This window comes from Sminthopsis crassicaudata, chromosome 4 (genome assembly GCF_048593235.1).
Source record: "Sminthopsis crassicaudata isolate SCR6 chromosome 4, ASM4859323v1, whole genome shotgun sequence".
NCBI lineage: Eukaryota > Metazoa > Chordata > Mammalia > Dasyuromorphia > Dasyuridae > Sminthopsis > Sminthopsis crassicaudata.
Genome location: NC_133620.1, coordinates 297029911 through 297053276, shown reverse-complemented (window position 1 = coordinate 297053276; position 23366 = coordinate 297029911). Strand labels below are relative to the sequence as shown.

Sequence of the window (23366 nt, the reverse complement as noted above, 5' to 3'; positions counted from 1 at the left end):
TCTGCTTACTTTGTTCAGCATCAGTTCACGTAAATCTTTCTAGGCTTGTTCATCAAAATATATATTATTTATATCCCTAAATGGGAAAATGAAATTTATAATTCTTTACAATTGTATCTGTTACTGAGCATCACATGGATGAAAGATGTGATTGTGAACTCTGATGTGAAGATATCAAAGAAAAAGACATTAAGGAGAGGAAAAAGATCTGTACTAGAAGAAAAGGGAAGGTATAATGGAACTCCCATTGATCATATGAATTAGATCACATGAAGAAGCACAAAAAACCTAATAAAGGGAAAGAAAGGAGGGGAATTAAGCATTGTCTGAAGCTTGATCTCAGTTTTGGCTGGAAAGAAAGAAAAAGAAGGAGCTGGCTTGTAGAGAACATTAACACTAGGAAGAAAAGAAAGAGAAGAGGGGGGTAGTGGGTGGGGATGGGTTAAAAAAACCAAAACATTATTAAGACAATGAGAGGGAGAGGGTGATAGAAGATTTGGTAGTGGGTGAAGTGGGTCCCTAAAAACCCAAACCCAAACCAAAAAGGAATGTATATGTAAAATAAAACAAGGTGTTTTATATGTACCTGGGGAAAATTGAAAAATAAATAAATCTTCTCTCCTGGATCTATTTTCCATGTCAGTTGTTTTTCCAATTAGATGTTATATTTTCTTCTATTTTTCCATTCTTTTGATTTTCTTTTATTGATTTTTGATATCACATATTATTAGCTTCTATTTTCCCAATTCTATTTTTTTAAGGAATTATTTTCTTTGGTCAGCTTTTGTACCTCCTTTTTCATTTGGCCAATTCTACTTTTTAAGAAGCTGTTTTCTTCAGTGTATTTTTGTAATTTTAAGGAGTTGTTTTCTTTTTTCCATTTTCTGTGTTTCCTTTTTTAAGCTGTTAACTCTTGCATAACTCTCATTTCTTTTCCCAAATTTTCTTCCACTTCTTTTATTTGACTTTTAAAAAATTTTTGAGGTCTTCCAAAAGGACTTTTTTGAACATGAAACCAATTCATGCAAGTCATGCAACTAGACATTTTTATCATTGGCCTTTTTTAATCTTCCCTGATACCATAAGAGTTTTTAATAATGGTCAGTGTTTTTTTGTTTTTTGATCACTTTTCAGCCTATTTGTGACTGCTAAAGTTGAGCACTGCTCCTAAAGTACAGAGGGAATTACTTCAAGATTCCTGCTGCACAGGGATTACCTGACTTAGTTTAGCTGCCTATGTCAAAATCTCCAGGCTTTCCAGGCCTGACCACTAGCCTGCTGTGTCAGTCATCTGGCCCCTTAAGCTGCTGGCTGGTAGATTGTGGACTACCAGGATTCAGTTGCTGATTGATCCCTGCTGGGCTATCTATCCTTTTGTGGGTTTTATCACTCCAGAAATTATTTTAAGGCATGATAAAGTTATTTTGAGGTTAATTTTTAAGAGTTCAGGTAACTTGCCTTTTTTCTGCCATCTTGATTCTACCTCTACTTATTTACTAATAGCAACTAATTTCTGTTGAATTATTTGACTAGCTACATTTCAAGTGTACTATGGGATATTAAAGCAACCCAAACCTCTCTCATTCTCCCAAAAAGGAATAAAAACCTGTGCTTCTCATTCCTATTCCCAATATATGAAAAAGTCTGAGAGAAGCCCTTCAAAAATCCATGAAAATGTCCTTAATAATCACAAAAATTTTTGGAGACTTCTGGTAATTTATGTATTGTTGAAGCACAGCAGAAAGGGACCCGAGTTCCCTCAGCTCTCATTAGCAGCTTGTTCAATTAACAATTAATATATTGTAGTGTTCTCTCTAAAATGTAATGTTCTCTATTGAGGTTTTCTTGGGGTCTCTGGAGGCAGCCTTCGTTTCAGTTCAGTAATCACCACATGAGGTTTTAAGGTCCAAATCCTTTATTATCTTTTTCAAAGTCTTGTCTCTTTTCCTGGGGCTTCCACTAGCTTTCTTAGAGGCCTTCTGTAGTCTTGGTTCCAAGAGCTTGAGCTCCTGCCTCCTTCTCTAGCCTCTGAATCTCTCTAAATTCCAAGGGTTTGTGCTTCAGCCTCCAGCCACAACAAAGGTGGAAAACGGAATGAATGTCTCAACCTCCCAGAGCTTTTAGGGCGCTTGTCTTTTCTGGCCCTGAGAGCCTCTAGCTTATATGCTATACACTGAGTACAAACCAATCATCACTAGGAAACCATTATTTGTTGTAGGATTAAATCAATGCTAAACTAGATTTAACCATTGTCTCCTCTATTTCACTTAATACCTTGTTTCAAGTTCTGGACCATAACATTTCCTTGTAGGATTAAATCAATCATACTGAATGCTAAATTAATCATGCTAAATTAAATAACTATTGTCTCTATCAATTCCACTGACTTAGTACCTTGTAAGAATCCTTTGTTTCAAGTTCAGAGTTCTGGCCCATAACAATATACCATATTTATATCATATGCCATAATTAACAAGCATTTTTCCAAAGTAAAATGTGCTTGGTCTCTTTTCTTTAGTGTTTAATATTTTTAAATTTTCAAGTCAAGAATTGCATTTTTCAGTTCTTAACATTTCTTATTCAAAATGGTTCTCAAAAGAGTATCATACATCTTAAACATTATTGATACTTTAAATTGATGGTATTTAAAAGGCCATTCTGGAACGGTTTAATCAAAGTATATCTTAGATAACAAAAACATAACTTTTTCTGTGGGCAATTGTAGGTATAGTCCTAGGTTTGCATAGGAGGTTCTTTCCCCAATAGTTCACATTTAAGCATAAGGAAAAAGGAGTATTTTCCAAAAAGGGATTCTTGGAGATCATGATTAAGGTACCTGAAGCTACCCTGAAACTCCATCCCTTCCCAACATTTAAATTTTAGATGCTTCACGAATTATACTGATAACTTGGGTTAAAACATAGGTTCTAGAGAAACAAAACTAATAAATTTAATTTCTAAGAATCAAACTGAACATAGTCTATAGACTTTAATTTTGGAGTTCAATTAAATCTGGATTTACAAACTTTCAGTAGTCAAGTTCATTTCCAATTAGTTTTAGTCTTAAAAGCAGCAAAAAAAAATTATCTTTTCGCTGCTACTTTTATAAATTAGAATTTCTTTTTATACTCAGCTTAAATCAGTCAATTAATATTCATTACGTTCCTTATCAATAGAAAGGGTAGCTATTCAACTTCAATAATTGGTGGGAAAAGGCAGGGTGAAGGAAGCACCTTGAAAGAAGTGGAGTTTGGAGAAATATTTTTTTAAGGGATGAATTCCCTTCAAAGAATGAATCTGGAAATGTTTTAAATATTGCCAAATATTTCCAATTGTATAGGCTGCAACTTTCTAGCACATAAAATAAATACAAAACAAAATACGGGATATTATTCATTTGTCTTTTTTGCTAAAAGAATAGACTCAGGATTCATTGGAGGGCCTATTCATAGCAATAGAGTGCCTAGAAGCAACTCTGCCTTTGTGAAGAATCATCTTAAGTCCAACAGAATGAAGGAAAGTTTCTAATAAGAATGAATACAAAAGGAAGGCTCTCCTACCCAAATCCCACTTTTGAATTCAAGAGTTTCATCTGAAACTTCACAGAAAAGTAAACAGAGGTTTACTTAGGCTAGATATAATTATAAGGGGTATAAAGGATAAGTTTAATAGCCTTGCTTTTGCCCAAGAGACACCAATCAAAGATGCTATACATGTTTATAAGTATAGATCAAAGAACAAAAATCATCTAATCACCCAGCATCACTGAGATGAAAGATCATTATTAGATGCATAAAAGAAAAGTGGGGATAGCCCTATAAATCATAAGATTTAACACTCATATCTAGGGAATACTTTTGTAAATTATTTATCAGCCCAACATACTCCCAGAGGTCCTTGATAACTGGCAACTGGGGAATTCAATAATACCTCCTTAATTGTTAAAGAGATGGGACTAACATGAGAACCCTGAAACTGAAGGGAGATCCAGAAACTCTCTCTCTCTGAAATTCCTTCAAGGAGATAGTCTCCTTGAATTCTTGCCTCTACAAAAGATCCACACGAGGGAAACAGGATAAGTAGTTTCATTCTGCTGTCCTGAGATTGGTACCACCCCCATTGATAACACTCACTACAGATCACACTCTCTATTAAGTTGAAAATCATTCAATTCCAAGATTCTCTATTTTGATTTCAACTTAAACTGCTTTCAGTCCCCCCAAGAACTGCTCATATAACAAGTTTCCTTCAACCCAGCTCCTTGTAAAGGATCTCAAAGCAGGAATCATGCCAGGCCAAGGGACCTCCCTTGCATAGCTATATTATGAGGGACTCTCTACCTGCTGAAAGACATTCTCTTTCAGCATTACTCCTTTATCTTTCTCACCTATTTCCCTAACAAGACCATATTCACCTCTGTCGGGATTTCTCTGCTCTATCTTTAATAATAAACTTCTTTTGCCAGTTTAACTTCTTGGGTTTGTAAATTCATTTATGAAGGACATGCATGGCCAGAACTCTGCCCTACGCCAAATCTCATCAGGACAGTCAGGTCTATTGGAATTGCCCTGAATCACCCCATTGCTGAGAAAAGCCAAATCCATTATAGTTGATCATCACATAATCTTGTTACTGTTTAGTACTAAGTCAGTTCTGCTCATAAAGCAGTTTCTTGGGGTCTTGTAACTGAAAATGGGGGCTGAGAAATTTCTAACAGTAAATGTTTGATTTTCATACCTTTTATATATATAAAACCAATCATGTAAAAATTTCTCCAGTGAAAAGGAATTGTGAATGAAAACAGTTTAAGCCCTGTTTTAAAGTGTCCATGTCCTTAATCTTTTTTTCTTAGATTTATTTATGTCTGAAAGGATTATATTGATATTTTCGTTTTTTCTTTTTCTGAGGCTGGGGTTAAGTGAGGTTACACAGCTAGGAAGCGTTAAGTGTCTCAGGTCCTCCTGAATTCAGGGCTGGTGCTCTATCCACTGCAACACCTAGCTGCCCCAATATTAACCTTCTGTGGTGGCTTTAAATAATGTTTTCCCTGTTAATATTAATCAAGTCTATATTTATGCTTGTGCTACCTAAAATCATAATTTCTTTTGACTCTTTTCACTTATTTCTAGTTAGTTGGATTTTCTTTGTAAAACATTTTTACTATTTTCTTTCACTTTAATGTTCATCCCATATTTATTAATGGTTATGAGCATTGTGTATTTTACTCCATCTATCAAATGAGATTATATGAAGATCTTTTAACACAGTGCCTGGCACATATATTACACATATTACATAAATTACATGTTAGCCTATCCTTTTATACTTTTCCCCCTTTTTCTGGAAAATAGTGAGAACTATGCTCTGTGCTAGTGACAATGATTAGATTTACTTAGCTTTTCTTCTTGCCCAGTTCCTAATTACAGCTTTTTACCTATTCCTTTTTTCCTTTAATTGCTTTATCTCCAAAGTTGGAAATTATTTCGTTAATCCTCCCCTGAATCTACACTACCTTTTAACCTCAACTTCCCATCCCCTCCATCTCCTGGATTTGCATGCTTGCATATTCAACCCTTTTTTTGTCTGATTCTGAAGTAAGTGACACCTTATGTGACACCTGTTTCACTCACTTCCTCTATATAATCCGCCTTCCCTAGTTCATTCCTTTTCTCCTGTTTTTCTTCCCCCTTTTCTTCAAATGATCTAAATAAAGCCATTACCAATTGCTTCTTTAATCCTAGAAGACATCTGAGAAGACTAATTTTTCTCCTATAAGAATATTATTGTAGTGTCCAAGTTGTTCAAATACTTTTACTTTTCTAGGTTCCTTTTGACTTCTGCTAGGTGGCAATGGATAGAGTGCCAGGCCTAAAGATGAGTCTTCCCGAATTCTTATTTGGCCTCAGATAGGTCCTGCCTCTGTGACTGTGAGCAAATTACTTAACCCCGTTTGTCTCAGCTCATCTTTTGTAAAATGAACTGAAGATGGCAAACCACTTCAGCATCTTTGTCAAGAAAACCAAAATGAGTCACAACTAGACAGCACTAAACTCTGGTCTTTTTATCAGGAATGCTTAAATGTCCCTTATTTCATTAAAGACCCATTTTTCCCCTTGCATAAAAATAATTTTAAGCTCTCTTTTGTTAGTTTTCAAGTTTTTTATGATAATATAATTCCTTGATAGTTAAAATTTCTTTCTGGCTTTTTGTATTTTTTTCTTCTTTGACCTGGAGGCTTATGGATTTTAGTTGTGATATTCCTGGCCATTTTTATTTGGAAGATGCTTTCAGTTTAGTAGAAAAACGGCTCAACTTTGTCTTCTGGTTTCAGTAGAAAAACACTGATTTTGGCAACGACTTTTATAATTCAACACTTCATGGGAGAAATAAAGCTACTTATGTTTCTAGGGTATTACCTTGCTTGGGCATACTATGGAATGGCATATGAGGATAATTGAATAAATTAAGAGATTAGTTTTGGGGTTTTTTTTTGCAAGACAATTGGGATTAAGTGATTTACCTAGGGTCATATTAGTGACCTAGGAATTGTCAAGTGTTCCAGGCCAAATTTGAACACAGGTCCTTTTGACTCCAGAGCTGATTTTCTCTTTGCTGCCCCTCCAACTTTCCCATCAGTGGCTCAACAATATTGCATGAACTGCCCTATTTACCAAGCCTAAAATGTGGGAAATGTGCCCTAAAGCCAAAAAGGGAAGCTCAAGCCCCCAACATGTAAATAGATTAGAAATGCCAAAATGACACTAGATAGCTAACTATTTGCTAAATGTTTTTAGGATAGGTAATTGAAGCTTATTCCAGTAAAAAAGCAAATACCTGTCATGGTTGAAAGAATGAATATTCTTCTAGCAACAGAGGGAATTTTATCCCTCTATTAAATATCAGAGACTCCCACTTTAGAGGACAACTGTAAGCAGAATTCAGTAAAACATTACACATTGACTTTTCACTGCCCCATGACCCTGTGTCTAAAAGAGCAGACTAACAAAATAAAATTCTTAACCTCAGAATAAAAAAATGGGCTCAGGTTCAAATTCTGACATACTGCCCAAGTGACCATGCACAAGTTGCTTAACCTCTCAGTATCCCAGGAAACCCTCTAAAAACTAAAGTTACAGAACAATTACTGTTTGGATTGGCAAAGGGCATTTCTCACTAGTAAATATATTATAAACGGATACAACCCCCAACCCCCCCAAAAAAACAAAAGAAAAATAATAAAGTGTCTTAAAACTGCTAAAACTAGGTAAATGAAACCTTCTAAGAATCAGATTAATTATGATGACAAAAGTAGAAGTTGATGCTGCTCCAGTTATTCCAGAATGAAGTTTGGAATTATACTATGGATGTCACTTTTGTACCAGTAATAATGCTACTAGTCTATACAAAATGACCTATTGTACTTCATATTCATATTCACAGCAACTCTTTAGGGGTGCTCCCCTATCAGGGAATGATTATAAACAAAATTTGGTAAGCATTAGAGAAATGTATTGAAGTTTCCCATAAAAAGGTATAATCTCTTTTGGCTAGAGAGCCAGAGAAACTCTTCCATTCCATCCAAATGAATGAGTCTCTATAAAGGTTTCCTAACAAAAACCATTACTGGGATCTTGCTGCAAGGGTTTATGTTAAGTGCTTCTCACCTCAACAATTTCCATAAAGTCCAAGTCCTTACAACTTAAGATTCACTCTTTACATTGCAAGATGATTCCAGCTCTGCCTAAGACTTGTTCTCATATTCTCATATGACACTTCATCACTTTCCATCTTGTTTCATAATTTTATCAAGGTCTTTCCTCCTCTACTAGGGATTCTAATTTTTCTATTGCTCAAAGCACAGTGTGAAGTATAACTAATTCATTCAATAAATTAAAATTTTAAATATGAGAAAGTGTGAAGTGATGCAGGCCTAAACTAGGGTAGGGTAGTAGGTAACAAGTCAAAAGGATGAAAAGTTGAATGAGACAATAAAAGGGATTGGAACTAAAGGCTCTTCTTCGGTTAAGAGGGTGGGTCATTCAACTGTGAAAGCTAGAGGCTTCAATAAAGCAAAGTGGCAGAGCTGCTATAGGAACATGCTAGATATTTTAATCACAAAATGATTATTAAGTTAATAAAACAATTATACAGGGTGCCAGATTTATATGGTTCTATGACTTTCCTCATATATTTGGGTATGAGAATACAAGAGAAAATGAATGGTGCTAATGACTCAGGGTTTAGAATTAGCAAAGAAGATCTGGATACTATTTTTGAGGGCAGCACTGAGTGGTCAGTCATGGAATCCAATTTCCTGATTGTAGCTTGTACAGACCTTTTCTTTCAGATTAAATAACTGAGAGAGAGAGATATCATTTTACAGTTTCATGATCAGTCACCAATCTCCATACATACAAAAAAAATTTAAGCCTTTATTAAATAGTCTGAGTTTAGAAGAAATAATGATAAAAGAGAAAGAAGCCAGGGGTCTACCCTCTCTCACTTCATTTTCTTTCAACACATGAAATACACAGAAATCTATATATACATAAGACAGGATTCAGTGGGCAGGATGGGGGGAACAAGGAGGAAGCACTCTCCGAGAATGGGCCTGTACCCAGGGGTGTTCCAAGACCTGAGTGAGGGGAAGTCGTTCTGAGGGATTATGCCTGAGCAGTTTAGAGATCAGGTCCTGGGCTCCAGAAGAAACAGATGAAGGGAATTTCAGGTCCACCTTTTAAAGTGGAGAGAGGAAAAGCATAATGAGATATTATTCAAACCAATAGATCTTTATCAGGCACCCATGACATTAGAGGAATTAAATGAAATGAGACTTTGCCCAATCTGAAGTACTCAGTTCCCAATCCAGAACTCATGCAATTTGTAATGAGAACCTTACTGATTCTTTCCCATGCCCCCCTTTCACTTCCAATCCCATGTGCCAGTTGGGCTGCGCATCCATCATCCCAGCTTTATCCATACCTTGGTAATCCGTCTATAGGTCTCACTGTGAGAGGAGCTTTCAAAGGGAGGATTTCCCACTAGGAGCTCATAGCACAATACTCCAATGCACCAAAGATCCACCTTTTCATCATGTGTACGTCCTTCAATCATCTCAGGGGGAAGATAGTCTAAGGTCCCACACATTGTCTTTCTCCTAAATTGGGGAAGATGTTGGACAATGGTACCAGAACCAGAGGGATTCTCCCATCCTCCTAGTTCTTGGCTAAAAGCAATGAGATGAGAGAACATGAACACACTAACAGGCCGATTCCTAAGAGAGTGAACAGGGAAGAATTACTATATATGACTCTTCCACTAGATTCCTCCTTTTTTTTTTTAATTAAAGCTTTTTATTTTTCAAAACATATGCATGAACAATTCTTCAACATTAGCCCTTGAAAAACCTTATGTTCCAATTTCTCCCCCTTTCCCCCATGCCCTCCTCTATATGGCAAGTAGTCCAATAAATGTGAAACATGATAAAAATATGTTAAATCCAATATTGCATATATACTTATACAATTATCTTGTTGTAAAAGAAAAATCAAATCAAACTTGTAAAAAAAGAGAGACAGAGAGATACAAAGACAGAGAGAGAGAGAGAGAGAGAGAGAAGTAAAAATAAAATGCAAGCAAACAACAAAAAAAAGTGAAAATGCTATATTGTGGTCTACACTCAGTTCCCACAATCCTCTCTTTGGGTATAGATGGCTCTCTTCATCACTGAATAATTGGAACCAATTTGAATCATCTCATTGTTGAAGAGAGCCAAGTCCATCAGAGTTGATCATTGTATAATCTTGTTGTTGCTGTGTATAATGATCTTCACTTAGCAGCAATCAATTCATGTAAGTCTCTCCAGGCCTCTGAAAATCATTTTGATCATTTCTTATAAAACAAAAATATTCTATAACATTCACATACCATAACTTGTTCAGTCATTCTCCAATTGATGGGCATCTATTTAGTTTCCAGTTTCTAGTCACTACAAAAAGGGCTGCCACAAACATTTTTGCACATTACAGGTCCCTTTCCTTTCTTTTAACATCTCTTTGGGATATAAGCCCAGTAGAAACACTGGGTATGCACAGGAGTATGCACAGTTTGATTAACTTTTTGAGTACAGTTCCAAATTGCTCTCCAGAATGGTTGGATCTGTTCACAGTTCCACCAACAATGTGTCAAGTGTCCCAGTTTTCCCACATCTCCTCCAACATTCATCATTATCTTTTCCTGTCATCTCATCCAATCTGAGAGGTGTGTAGTGGTATCTCAGAGTTCTCTTATTTTGCATTTCCCTGATCAACAGTGATTTAGAGTATCTTTTCACATGACTAGAAATAAATACATAATAGAATATATACATATATATATGATAGAATAGAAATAAATTTGAGTCAATTCTCTCTATATTTTAGAAATGAGGCCTTTATCAGAGTATAAAAATATTTTCTTAGTTTATTGCTTCCCTTCTAATCTTGTTTGCATTAGTTTTGTTTGTACAAATTTTTTTTTTTTTTAATTCATTTTTCCAAATTATCCCCTCCCTCCCTCCACTCCCTCCCCCCGATGGCAGGTAATCCCATACATTTTACATGTGTTACAATATAACCTAGATACAATATGTGTGTGTAAATACCATTTTCTTGTTGCACATTAATTATTAGCTTCCGAAGGTATAAGTAACCTGGGTACATAGACAGTAGTGCTAACAATTTACATTCGCTTCCCAGTGTTCCTTCTCTGGGTATAGTTATTTCTGTCCATCATTGATCAACTGGAAGTGAGTGATCTTCTTTATGTTGAAGATTTCCACTTCCATCAGAATACATCCTCATACCGTATTGTTGTACAAAAAATTTTTAACTTAATATAATCAAAATTATCTATTTTGTGATCAATGATGATCTCCAGTTCTTCTTTGGTCACAAATTCCTTCCTCTTCCACATATCTGAGAGGTAAGCTATCCTATGTTATCTATCCATCTATGTAAGCTACCTAATTTGTTTATAATATCATTCTTTACATCTAGATCATGAACCAATTTCAACCTCCTCTAGACTTCTAAGACTTATCCCTGTCCCAGGATGGTTCCAAGATCCCTATACTATGGTCATACCTAAGGGAAGGGGCATGGACAGACCAGCCGAAGTCAGCAATCTTGAGCTCTCCTCGAAGTCCCATGAGTAGATTCTCAGGCTTAATGTCTCTGTGAATCACTTTCTTCCTATGGCAATAGATCAAGGCATCTGCCAGCTCCTCCATGATCTAGAAGCAGATGAGAGAATTTGATCAGACAGATGCTATAATTAACATCCCCACCCTAAGCATCCTTGTACACATCCTCAATTGCCCCTCAGGAATAACTACATCCTGCTCCCCCACCACCCCTGGACCGTGGCTGTGCGTTGCTGGTCAAATGTATGGCTCTTCTGCAGCTCCTTGTATAATTCGCCCCGAGGTGCATATTCCAGAATCAGATAAACCCTCCTCCGGTCATGGAAATAATTGTAGAGGCGAAGTATGTTGGGATGCCTGGGGAAAAGAAGATAGAATGACTATGTAATAATAGCAACATTTTATATTAATAATATTTAATTATTATAATTAATAAATAATAATATTATTATTTTATTATAATTAATTATTATATATTATATTTTATTATAATTAATAATAATAAAATAAATAATAATAATAATTAATGATAACATTAAATATTAACATTTACTTAATTTTTAAAGACTTATGAATTAGTTTCTTCCAGACAACACTGTGAAGCAGACAGTGTAAGGCTGGGTACAGGTGTCCTCATTCTACATGAGACTCAGAAACCAAGCTCCTTTCAACCAATCATGCACCTTGAAGTAGAAGGGCAGGGAGAAAGAGGTGATTATTGAATGTGGAGTCAGAAACCTATGTGGCACTGGGCAAGTAATTTTTATTGCAGGAGTCTTTATCCTCTCTTCTAACCCAAATCTGCCTATAATATCCCCAAATCATCTTTTTCACTTTGCCCTCACTCTTGGGTACATTTCTTCTCCCTCTCCACCCCACTTGTTAGCTCCTTGTTCTACTGTCTTTTCCTGCTAGAATTGAGCTCCTTGAGGGCAAAGTGTCTTTTTTTGTGCTTATATTTTCAGTGTTTAGCACAATGCCTGGCATGTAGTAAGTGCTAATAATTTTTTCTTTCTATCTATGCCTCAGTTTTCTCATTTGTCAAACAAAAGGGTTGGAATAGATAACCTCCAAGGTCCTTTCCAACTTTAATCCTATAATCCATTCTTTTTTCTTTTTAGTATAACATCCTGGATACCAGGAAATAAGAAACCTGACATGGTAAACAAATCATGTAGGTAATAGGGATAAAAACAAATTTCCAAATTTAGGTCCCATACTGGGAAAACATATTGGAACAAATTGATAACAAATTAGTCCACAAATTTGCAGAAAAAAGCAAGGGATACATAGAAAAAGAACAAGTGTCCCAACCCTTGCCCCAGTAGAGACAAAAACAAGTTCTTAAGGACAGAAATATTGGGATGATGAATGGTAGCATCTGGAAAAACATGGAATAGGTAGATAAAGTGGGATCCAAAAAATAGATGGCAGGAAGGGAAAGGGACATAAGGGTACTAATTCAGCAAAGTCAGAAAAAAGAATAGCTGTAATGGGGTAGGGGAAGATAATTTCAATATGAATTCATCCATACCGAAGATGAGACTGGATCTCAATCTCTCTTCGAAGCTGATGTTCAACACCTTCCTTCTCCATCTGAGACTTGAAGAGAACCTTCAGTGCCACAATGAACTGACTGTTCTTTTCCCGAGCCAGGTACACATTCCCAAACTTGCCCTTACCCAATGGCCGCCCAATTTCAAAGTCATCAATTTTGAAGTGCCGCCTAATAGAAAAGGGTAATAACCAGCTTAGAGGCAATCTCCCAAGTCCATCTTTATCCCTCTTCCCCAACTGTAAACAGGTCTCCCTCTCATTACAAACTCCTGACCCCCCTTTCAAGATATCCTATCCCTAGATTTCTCTGAGGTTTTACTTCTATCCCCCTAAGGTCATCATATCCCTGCCCTAATTCACCCCCACTCACCCCCCCAACCTTATGAATTCATGCATACTTAAGTATCGATCCTTGGGCATAGCATACTTACACTTGGAGATTCAATTTCACATTGCTGCCATCCACCCCTATCCTGCCAGGCACAGCTGTCAAGATAAACAATCAATAGACTTTTTTTCTCTTTTTTTGATGTGAACATCTATCCAATTGCAAACTCCTCATATTTATAGGATTGTATCTTCCCCCACCTTAGGTAACCTTCTACCTCCAGAGTACTCCTCCAAACTCTAAAGTACCTGTTGGTTGATTGCTTGAAGACTCTAGAACAGCTCTAGAACGATTCATGAGGAGGGTTGAAGAGGGAGTGGCTATTTCTTTCCGGAATATGCGTAGGGGCAGGGCATTCAGGCTGGATTGAGGCTGGAGAGAAATGCAAATTAGCATGAATTTGGGAGATGAGCCTATTTATGCATGTGTGCATGTTAGGCAGGTATGTCCCTTTGTTCCTCATTACCATGTAAAAATGTAGAGAAAAGGTAGCATCCCTGCTATTTCAGCTCCAATATGCTTTCCTTCCTTTTAAGGATGTTACATAATTTATGCTTTGGGTAGGAGCTGAACCAAGTGACTTTCAAGACCTCTCCCTCCTCCTCTGGGCAATTGGGGTTAAGTGACTTGCCCAGGGTCACATAGCCAGGAAGTGTTAAGTGTCTGAGACCAGATTTGAACTCTGGCCCTCCTGACTTCAGGACTGGTACTCTTCAAGACCTCTTTCAACTTTAGAACTGTAGGATCCAAAGGTGCTGCTCCTAACACACATATTTATCTAGATATGAGTCACAGACTATTTTCATCCTAATTACTTAAAGACAAACAGTTGTCCTTGGGAGAGGCAAATGAAGGAATTGGTGAAATTGGTTTTATCCTGGGTCCAAAGGCAATAAGAAACATCATTTTGTGGCACATCTGCTTGTTTCATGTTGCTGTGCTCACAAGAAGCCTCTACAAAAAGACCATGAAAAAATGTAGCATGTGACAACATTTGTGGCTGAGAACAAAGTAAATAAATTCTACAAAGAACTATAAATTTTAATTTGCACTACATTATACTATAAAATTTAGTGACATCAGAAGATTAGAAAACATAGTTCATAGAATATGAAAAAAAAATCCAAAGGTAGGTTTATAGCCTTTACTAAAGCCTCACCATAGATACAGTCTTCAAGTCAAAAGTGACCAAGTGTTAGACATGGCAAACACTAAATAACATCACATACATGAACTACTTATATGATAATGCAAAGGGAGTAGCTGTCAGGAGAAATTTCTGAATCCACTGTGTACAGTTAAAAATTTAAATCAATACCAAAAGAATAGAAAGATATGACATATGACTAATTTTAAATTAAATATATCCAACCAGATCTATTTAAATCAACTATTGGAAAATGAGCAAAAGAGAAGTTTCTGTATCAATAAATTCTTGATTTCATCAATGGAGGCATGTCCTTCATTGATAAAGATCATAAGTGACTTGTCCAGGGTCACACAGCTAGGATTTGAGTGTCTGAGGGTGGATTTGAATTCAGGTCCTCCTGAATTCAAGGCAAGCTTTTGCAGTTTCTACTGCAGACATTATCTTCACAATTATTCAAAGGTTCAGAAAGACAAGATTGTTTAATTTCTTGACCACAAAAAATGTGATTCAATAAAGCAAAATGTAACCTTAAATATTGTCTTCCAACAATGGGGCATGCATTTTTCAAAATCATATGAGATTCTTTCAAAGCTGTAAAAGAATTTTGTTTTACCTTTTGATTAGTAATAATTGAACAAGGCATTAAACAGAAATTTTCAACAAAGATGAAACATCAAAGATGTCACTGAAACGTCCACGACAGAGTTGAAATGAAAGACAGCTTTCCTATAAAGGGTAAAGGTCATTCAGATGCTTATTTTTTACCACTTAAATCAAGATCCAGAACACTTCAGTCTTCTTCTTAAACTTAAGAGTTCAACCTAATTATTCATACCATAAATTCACCAAGTGAATGAAGCACTGTCCATTAATTAATGGTTGAAAACACATTTATTAAACACTATCTACCATGCACTGGGTATATAAAAAGAAAAGACAGGTGGCTCCTTGTTTCCAAACAATATAATTGATGAAGACAATATATATGAAAGGTCAGTGGAAAGGTGGATAGAAAGGCTCTCTTTTGAGAAAACAAAGCTGAGGGCAATGTCCTGAGGAATTTTAGAAGGCATACATATCTTGGCAAAAAATTGCCCCCAGTATTGAGTATGAGGAGGAGGAAAGTAGATTGAATTGTCATGACACTAAGCTTATTTGTAGGGAAAAAAAAGCTTTTATTAATGTTTTTCCAGTCATGCTTTATCACTATGAGCTATGGAAATATGCATTATGGACACATTAACAGTGAAGAATTATGTAAAAGAGGTGTAGGAAAGGATATCAAAGACTTATATAACTAGAAAAGGAGGTGGACTAGTCATGTAACACTGGCATCCACCAATGGAAAGATCTTGAGAGCATCCTTGTTGAAAGATTCAGAATAGGGGTTTTTCACCTGAAAGTCTATGTGCTTAAAAAAAAATTCTGAAAAATAATTTGTTTTCTTTGTAATCCTATATATTTTATTATATCCACTTAAAAACAGAAGAAGTCCAGAGTTCATAAGACTGCTAAAGGATTAAGAACTCCTGATTTAAAGATCTGGATAAGAGCCTCACAAAAATGAGAAGGTAGGGGTAGGTGGATTGTGAGTTGATCCAAAAGTATTGCAATACACCTTTTATCTTTAAATTGAATTGTCTCTTCCATTTCCTACTCCTTCCTCACTCCAACTCCTTACTCCATTGGGAGTACAGTTTAGAAGAGCTTTGCAGAGGTATGTGTGTGTTGTGTGTGTGTGAAAACACAGGAGAGACTACAAAAGGAACTGCATTATAAAGTATCTAATACAAAATAATTTTTTTGTTTTGTCTTTTGCATAACTGTATACTTATAATAGAACAAGGCCTCCCTGACTGTTTTCATTATACTGGTGGATTAAGTTATTTTACTGACTCACATTCTTGTCAATTCTTGTTAATATTGTAATGGGTTAGGGTGGTGGTCATGAGGTCAACATAAATTTTTTTCATTTACATGTTTCCATTATTTAAGTTTACTGAAACCTTAGTAAAAATTGATTTCATAATTGTTGCAGTAAGTTCCCATCCCCAACCAAGGTGTCCTGTTCCCTGGCCCCAAATCTGTAAGAGATGGAATAGTTATTAACTAGGGATATCAAACTCAGATTTTTAAAAAGCTCTCAAGACAGAACTAAGCAAAGTTTGCTTTATAAATTTCTCAGTGATGAATCTTTCACTTACTTCATCAAAGAAGTTCTCAAAGTCCTACATAAAAATCTTTTAACTGAATTTACTTTGTACTTTATGACTAACAACAAAATTCTGGAACTATTTAAAACCCAAAGGTTGAGGATGCTGTGTTACTCAGGTCTTAAGTGTAAATATGGGGAATAACCCACCTCCCACACCCAATTCAAAATCAAGAGTACCTTACTTTACTAAAAGGACAGTGTATATAGTTGAACTCACATAGCAAAGATGTTTTTGTATCTAGCTTCACATTACACAGCCTTCGTGATATGTATTAAGGAATAAGCACTCTTCATAACATTTGGGCCAATGGCTCCACTGAATGGGATGGAGTATTGTGTTAAAATCATTTCTATCTTTTTGCCAACTTAGGATTCATAAGAACAAATTCTTACAGTACTAAGAGATGTTTTGTGAGAAAACCTTTCAAAATGCCTACCTCAAAATGTTATGGATATATTCTTTGGTTAGATTGCCCTGGACTGGGGATAATTTGTAAATAATATCCATTCTCTCATTACTTATTAACCAATCACAATCAGCTGCCACACTCGGGAGCATCTGAGACATTTAGGAGTCTTTGGTATCAAAGTATCACTGACCCATTTAATTATTGCTAGCATGATTAATAAAAAAAAGTTACCGGGAAACTCTCTCTCTCAAACTTTTAAAGCATCATAAATTTTAAAAAATCAAATAAAATAAAATTAACCAGAGACCCTTGAGAGTAAGCCGGGGGTTGGAAAAAATTTAGATATATTTCTCTCAAATGTCATATATGAAATTCCCACAAATTTCCCTTACCAAGGATGTGCTGAAAGATCCTAGATGGACATTCTCCTTCTCTGACATCTTGCAAAGGAAAAGGGGGTGGAGGGAATTCTGGGCAGGAGAAAGAAACAGACCAGAAAGATGAGAGGCATAATGGAACAATAGAAAATATACTGGATCAAGGATTCAGGAAATCTGTGTTCTGACTGATTCTAACCAGAGTGTGACGTTTGGGTCTCAGTTCTCATTCACTAAACTGGGGGACTGGACTAGGTAATGATTTCTAAGGTCCTTTCTGTTATCTATAAACTGAGCCATTTAGTCTTAATAATAATAATAATGACATTTACACAGCACTTTTAGGATTAGAAAAGAACCTTAAATACAGTTTTCACTTGCATCACCTTAACTTTATGGGATAAACATTACAGGTTTATCTTTGCTATTTTACAGATTAGTCAACTCAAGATCAGAGTTTCAGTGATCTTCCTCTCGTTCCCACAAGCATTAGAGCTGGGATTCAAACCCAAGCCTCTTATCACACAAAATACTCCATTTCCCCATTATATTACACAAATTCCGACATTCTCCTCTGATCATTGGAGCCGATTAAAGTCCCCTATCGATGTATACGTCCATTCTTCCCTTGAATAGCTCTTTAACCCCAGTAAGACCATAGATAAAATATATGATGTGCCACGTGGTAATTAAGTATTTATTAAGTGCTTATATGGTAAATGCTATTATGACTCCCCACTTTAAGTTGAGAACACTAAGGCCGAAAGACTAGGTGACTTGCCCAGGATCACGAAGCTAGTACGAGGTCGAATTTGAACAAAATTCCGGATGCAGCTCTATCCATCTAGCCAGCAGAGAGGGGACGAGGGGGAGGAAAAGGTAAATGAGCTGCTGTCTCCCCACATTGTGCCCAATATCCATGTGGGATGGAAGCAAATTCACATCACAAAAGCCCATATGGGCCACATAGGTAAAACTGGGATATTGTCGAGACAGACCAGTCCTGAATGTTAAGTCCTGGCCCCACCAGGAAGGAAATGGCCAAGTCTGACGCCCGAGGAGTTAAAAATAAAAGAAGGGTAGCATGTAGGGGGGAGGGAAGGGAGAAAAGAGGAGGAGATGGAGAGGACCGGGAGGCGAGGGCAGGAGGGAGGAGGGGCAGCTGGTATGGCAAGGACTGGCCAGGGCGAGTAGTCGAGCAACAGCCTGGATAGCGAGAGAGGGCTCTTTAAGGGCGGGGCCACAGTCCCTTCCTGTCGCTCCCCTAAAAGAAGGAATGCCCCATGGCCCCTCAGAAGAGCTCCTCTCGCCTTGGCCGCCATTGCCTCTTCTTCTTCAGCACTCCCTTCGCCTTCGGGTCTGGGCAGCCGCGAGCCAGCAGAGAGGCCAACGCGCTACTGGGGCAGAGCGCGCGCGAAGCCCGTTAACAACCTTGAAGCGTCGCGCGCGGTTGCCAGCCGCTCTCTCCACTCCAACCTCCCAGCCAGTGCCCGGCTAACCACCAGATCCGCTCCCGCACGCAAGCGCACAATCCCGCCAGACCCCTGGACTACCTAGAGCTCAGGTCTCCGCCGCTCTTCAGAGTAGCCGCCTCCGCAGCGTGAGAGGGAGAAGCTGCGTCCGGTGCCGAAGGAAGCTATTTCGAATATCCCGCCCCGGCTGTATTGGTTGAGCCTCCCATCTCTACTCCGCTCTCATTGGCTGAATCGTACCAGGCCCGAAAACAAGAGTTGGAACCCGCCTCCTGGAGGAAGAGACAATGGGAGAAGCAGGAATCCGAGGTTAAGGTGAGTGACGGAGACATCAGCCAATTAGGTAGAACTAAACCGGAGTTGTTGCGCTAATCTTTTTTTTTTTTTTTTTTTTTTTTTTTTAAAGGATTAGGAGTTTGCTAGGACCCAAGTAGAGTTTGTTCTTACTGTGCACAGTAATGGCAACATCATAACGATAATCAACCGTAATAGATCTGTTCTAGACTGATCAATACAATAATTCACAAATATTTTAAAAAATACTGTATACTATAAAGAACTGATGCACAGAATGCAGATTGAAGCATTCTCTCCTCCTCCCCCCCCCCCCGCTAATGCGAAAATGTTTTTTTGTTTATATGTACGTATATGTGTGTTAATATGTATATGTGTATATGCATACAAATACATATAAGTTTTTTATTTCTTGCCTTCTTCAGGAGTGGGGGAAGGAATGGAGGGTGGGAGAGAATTTGGAATTGAAAATAAAAATAAATTTTAAAAAATTAAAATATATCAAAATTGTTTTTTTCTCAAAAAGTTTCTTTCCACTCCGACTATTTCTGCTTTCCCCCCAAGATGATTATGAAAACATAAGCGAGCTCTTAAGAGATCTACCACATTCTCTCTATACTTTACAATTCCAGGCGGGAGAATGATTTGAACTACATGTCCCATGATGCTTTAGAACGGGAAAGACTTCCTCCTTAGAAGCCTTGCTAAGGAAAAAACTCAAACAATGCAGGAGTGGGAGATAGAGATGGGGGCGCCCGCATACGTGGCTAGCTAGGTAGAGTTGACAAAAGAGAACTTGAAGGTACCATCCCCATAGGATTTCTCCTCTCTTTTCCCATTCTGTTTTGCAGACAATTGGGCATTTACCTAGATTAAGCAACTGAATACAAAGCCACATTATTGATAAAAATGAGGAAAGAGAAATAAGGGAGGAGCAAGCGGAGTATCACAGAAATAGCCACTGGATTGGTTAAGGTTTTGCAGCGAACATGGTCCAAGTTCTTTACCATTCTCCTTGAGTGAATTGAGTAAGTCTTTATATCAAATTTGGAAGACAGGAGAATAAGAAGCCAGCAAAACCACCTGAGTTTTTCTCCTATTGTGCAGAAATTAAGGGGAAATTAAAGACACCCACAATGATTTGGGCGGGGAAGGGGAGGGTGTGAAACTGTGTGCCCTTTAGAAGGGAGATTCGAGTCTCAGGCCCTCCTGGGAAGCATATCTCCCCAGACTCCAGAGTCCATGAGAGAGAGCATATCCTGGCTGGCCTTTTCTAAAGCAAATCACCCTATTGATTCTCTTTTCAGGAAATACAAATTCCAGAAGACTTCAAAAGTGATTTCCCATTCATTTGGAGATCTAGGCCTGGGGACTTTGGCCTTCTTTGAAACCTGAAATGGGAGTCTCAAGATTCCCTGTTAAAGGGCAATTTAAAACTCACTTCTTTGCAGAATGTCCAAAGCAGGACTATGCCTTGTCCGTTGGTATAGCTGCCTGTCAAGACTCTGGCCTCTGAGAAGACATTCTCTTCTCAGTGCCCGCCTCCATAATAGGACTCTGCTACTATGAAGTCAGTCTCTCAGCAAAGCTTATTTCTCATCCAACAATAAACTTCCATTTTTGCCATCTTTGGGTTTGTGAATTCTTTCACAAAGAACCTGTGCCTCCGATCTAAAAGGGATTTCCACAACTCTGACTGCCACTAGAACCCCATCAGGAAAACCTATGTAGTATGATAGAAAATCTTTGGCCTGAAGATGACATTGATGAGCTATAAGAATTGAGGGTAAGAGATCCCCTCTGGTCGATGTCACAGGTCCTTTCCAAAAGAATTTGCAAACCTGAAGTCTGTGGCAAAAAGGGATTTATTTTCACTAAGAAGACAGCTTTCTTAACGGGCAAAGAATCCTGGAAGGATAGTTTTGTGACATGTCTTGGCATACAGCCTAGACATATTGGGGCTATTTTGATCTTTGGGGGGGGGCTTATCGCCAGATGAATCTGGGAGACTGATTTTCAATTCAATTCAATTCAAAATTGAATGAGATTATGGTCCTGAGGGTATGTCCCCTCCTAGGGGAAAGTTTGAGACCCCTAATCATCTTTCCCCCTACAGATTAAAGGGGACACAGTTCACATCAGGGCCTTTCCAATCCTTCCCTCCCAAAAAAGATCTCAGTTTATATCAATACTTAGGAGAACTTGGTTTGTTTTGATGATTCCTATGGAAGGAACATCTTCTTCAGTTTGGGGAGCACTAGACAGAGCTTATGGAGAGGCAAGAGCAAGCTATCATAAATTATATTCTAGAGAGTGAGGAGAGATGAACTCTTGCTAGGAGTGTATTGCAAATTATGAGCCCTTTTGAGGTTTTCTTGGAAAAAATGCTGAATTGTTTTGCCATTTCCTTCTCCTGCTCATTTTATAGATGAGGAAACTGAGGCAAACAAGGTCAAGTGACTTCCTCAAGATCACATAGTGTCTGAGGCAATATTTGAACTCAGTTCCTCTAGGCCTAGCACCATATCCATATTACCACCCAGCTTCTCATCATGGGGGTGGACTAGTGCCAACCTAGCACTTGGCTCTAATGAAGTCCACTCAGTGTTACTTTTCTTTCAGAGCACAGTGCTAGGAAAATCTCTATCTAGAGTTTAAGCTTCAGTCTCTTTAAACAGTAACTCTTTGTCCCCTCCACAAATAGAGAAAAAGGGAATCCATTACAGCCTTCTATATGGTTGGGTTGTTGTTTTTTTTTTTAATGTCTAACTACATTTTGATATTACTCATACCTGGTAATAAATTAAATGTTCATTAACAGTAATTTTGCTTATGCCTATAATTTTGCAGTTTGAGATTGACAAAAGTAGAAGATGCCTTCTGGAAAAAAAGAATTCCTTCAATTTCCAACATTAAGGCAAGCCAATTAGAGAGTTTCTCCAAATGTGGTAGTTAACTGAGATTATTCAAGCATACAGAAGACTGATTGAAATCAGAGAGAAAGTGAATAAATATGCCAATATTTATATGCCAATAAAAGAGAGGGATGTCTCTTGCATGATTGTCTCTGAGTGCATCTGAGAAGCACTACTCATACAGTATTACACCTGATTTTTTTTTTGGGGGGGTTCGTTTTTAAATCAGCTTTTTAAAAAAAATTTGTGTTAATTTAATTTCCCATGAGCACTTTGGCAATGTCAGAAACAAAAATACAAATATATGGATGTAATCATTTTAATGTTTAAATCCTTAGCCTATGTCATATCATATTGTTTTAGATAGTCTTAACAGGAATGGACAAGAGCAATGGATAAAGTAGAAGCCAGATAATTGGTTCTGTTATTCTTCCCCAATCCCCTTTTCACCATTTTGTTAAGAGATGTGTATGTCAAGGGAAGTCTGAATCATCTGCTACACCTGATATTTTAAGGATGCTATACTTGTTTTCATTATAATGGATTTTTCATGTCATAAGCAACTGACCAGTATAGTACATGGACCTACTGGACCACCTAAAGTAGTGGAGTCAGAAATCATGAGTTCTTCATTGTGCTTCAGTCACTTATTAGCTATGTGACCTTGGACAAAAAACAAACAAACAAAAACCCCTCTCTAAATTTCAATTTCCCCATCTATAAGATGTGGGTATATGATAGCACTTACCTCATAGGGTTGTTATAAGGATCAAATAAAATCACATGAATAAAGAATTTTAAAAACCTTAAAGGGCTATCTATGATTTTTTCCAGAGAGGAATTCAGAGTAGGAATAGGGCTCAGTACTCAGTTTTTGTGAACAAAAACTGAGTAGGCTCTTGGGGTGATGTTTTGGGGTAGATGATAATCTTTACATATACAGATTGAAACCCATTTATGCACTCATTTTGTGCCTTCCCATTCTCTAAAAAACTTGTCTCTGCTCTCTTGTAAATCCTCCATGGGCAGAAAACTCAACCTTCCTCTTAAGATCTCAGTGCATAGATGCCATCAATAGACATTTATTGTCTACTATATGCCTGGCATCATTCCAGAATACAAAAATCAATGTGAATCATTTTCTGCCTACAAAGAGCTTCCATTTTAATGGGAAACGATGTGGAAGCATACATTACATAATCTCCCATGTATAATGTATATGCAAATAATGTAGATATTATATATTACATATGCAAACTCTAAAGTGCTGTATCAATAGCTTTTTACAAGAATTTTTAAGTCAGAATCTTATAGTACGTTGTTTACAAGAAACACATCTGAAGCAGAGATGAAAAGCTGTAAAGGTGAAAGGCTGAAGTAGAATCTAATGTGCTTCAACGGAAGTA

The 23366-nt window shown here is 37.3% G+C and overlaps 1 protein-coding gene and 1 long non-coding RNA gene across 4 annotated transcripts; one reads left to right on the top strand and one right to left on the bottom strand.

Moving 5' to 3' along the window:
* Window positions 1-8407: 8407 nt before the first annotated feature.
* Window positions 8408-18967, bottom strand: AURKB (aurora kinase B). 2 transcript variants are annotated; one of them, XM_074311895.1, is made up of 9 exons: window positions 18833-18967; window positions 17295-17372; window positions 13376-13499; window positions 13171-13225; window positions 12717-12908; window positions 11401-11539; window positions 11124-11272; window positions 8983-9157; window positions 8408-8734 (listed from the first exon to the last, which is right to left on the bottom strand). In XM_074311895.1, the coding sequence occupies exons 2-9, from the start codon at window positions 17340-17342 to the stop codon at window positions 8561-8563; spliced, it is 1056 nt and encodes a 351-aa protein (XP_074167996.1). In that variant the 5' UTR covers window positions 17343-17372; window positions 18833-18967; the 3' UTR covers window positions 8408-8560. The 2 variants fall into 2 exon arrangements, with proteins under 2 accessions (XP_074167996.1, XP_074167997.1); XM_074311896.1 differs by lacking the exon at window positions 17295-17372 and having other exon boundaries at window positions 18833-18962.
* On the top strand, window positions 18768-22771 carry LOC141566808 (uncharacterized). 2 transcript variants are annotated; one of them, XR_012489388.1, is made up of 3 exons: window positions 18768-19066; window positions 19897-20073; window positions 21896-22771. It is a non-coding gene; the product is annotated as an uncharacterized LOC141566808 (long non-coding RNA). The 2 variants fall into 2 exon arrangements; XR_012489389.1 differs by lacking the exon at window positions 21896-22771 and adding an exon at window positions 20353-20671 and having other exon boundaries at window positions 18805-19066.
* The last annotated feature ends 595 nt before the right edge of the window (window positions 22772-23366 follow it).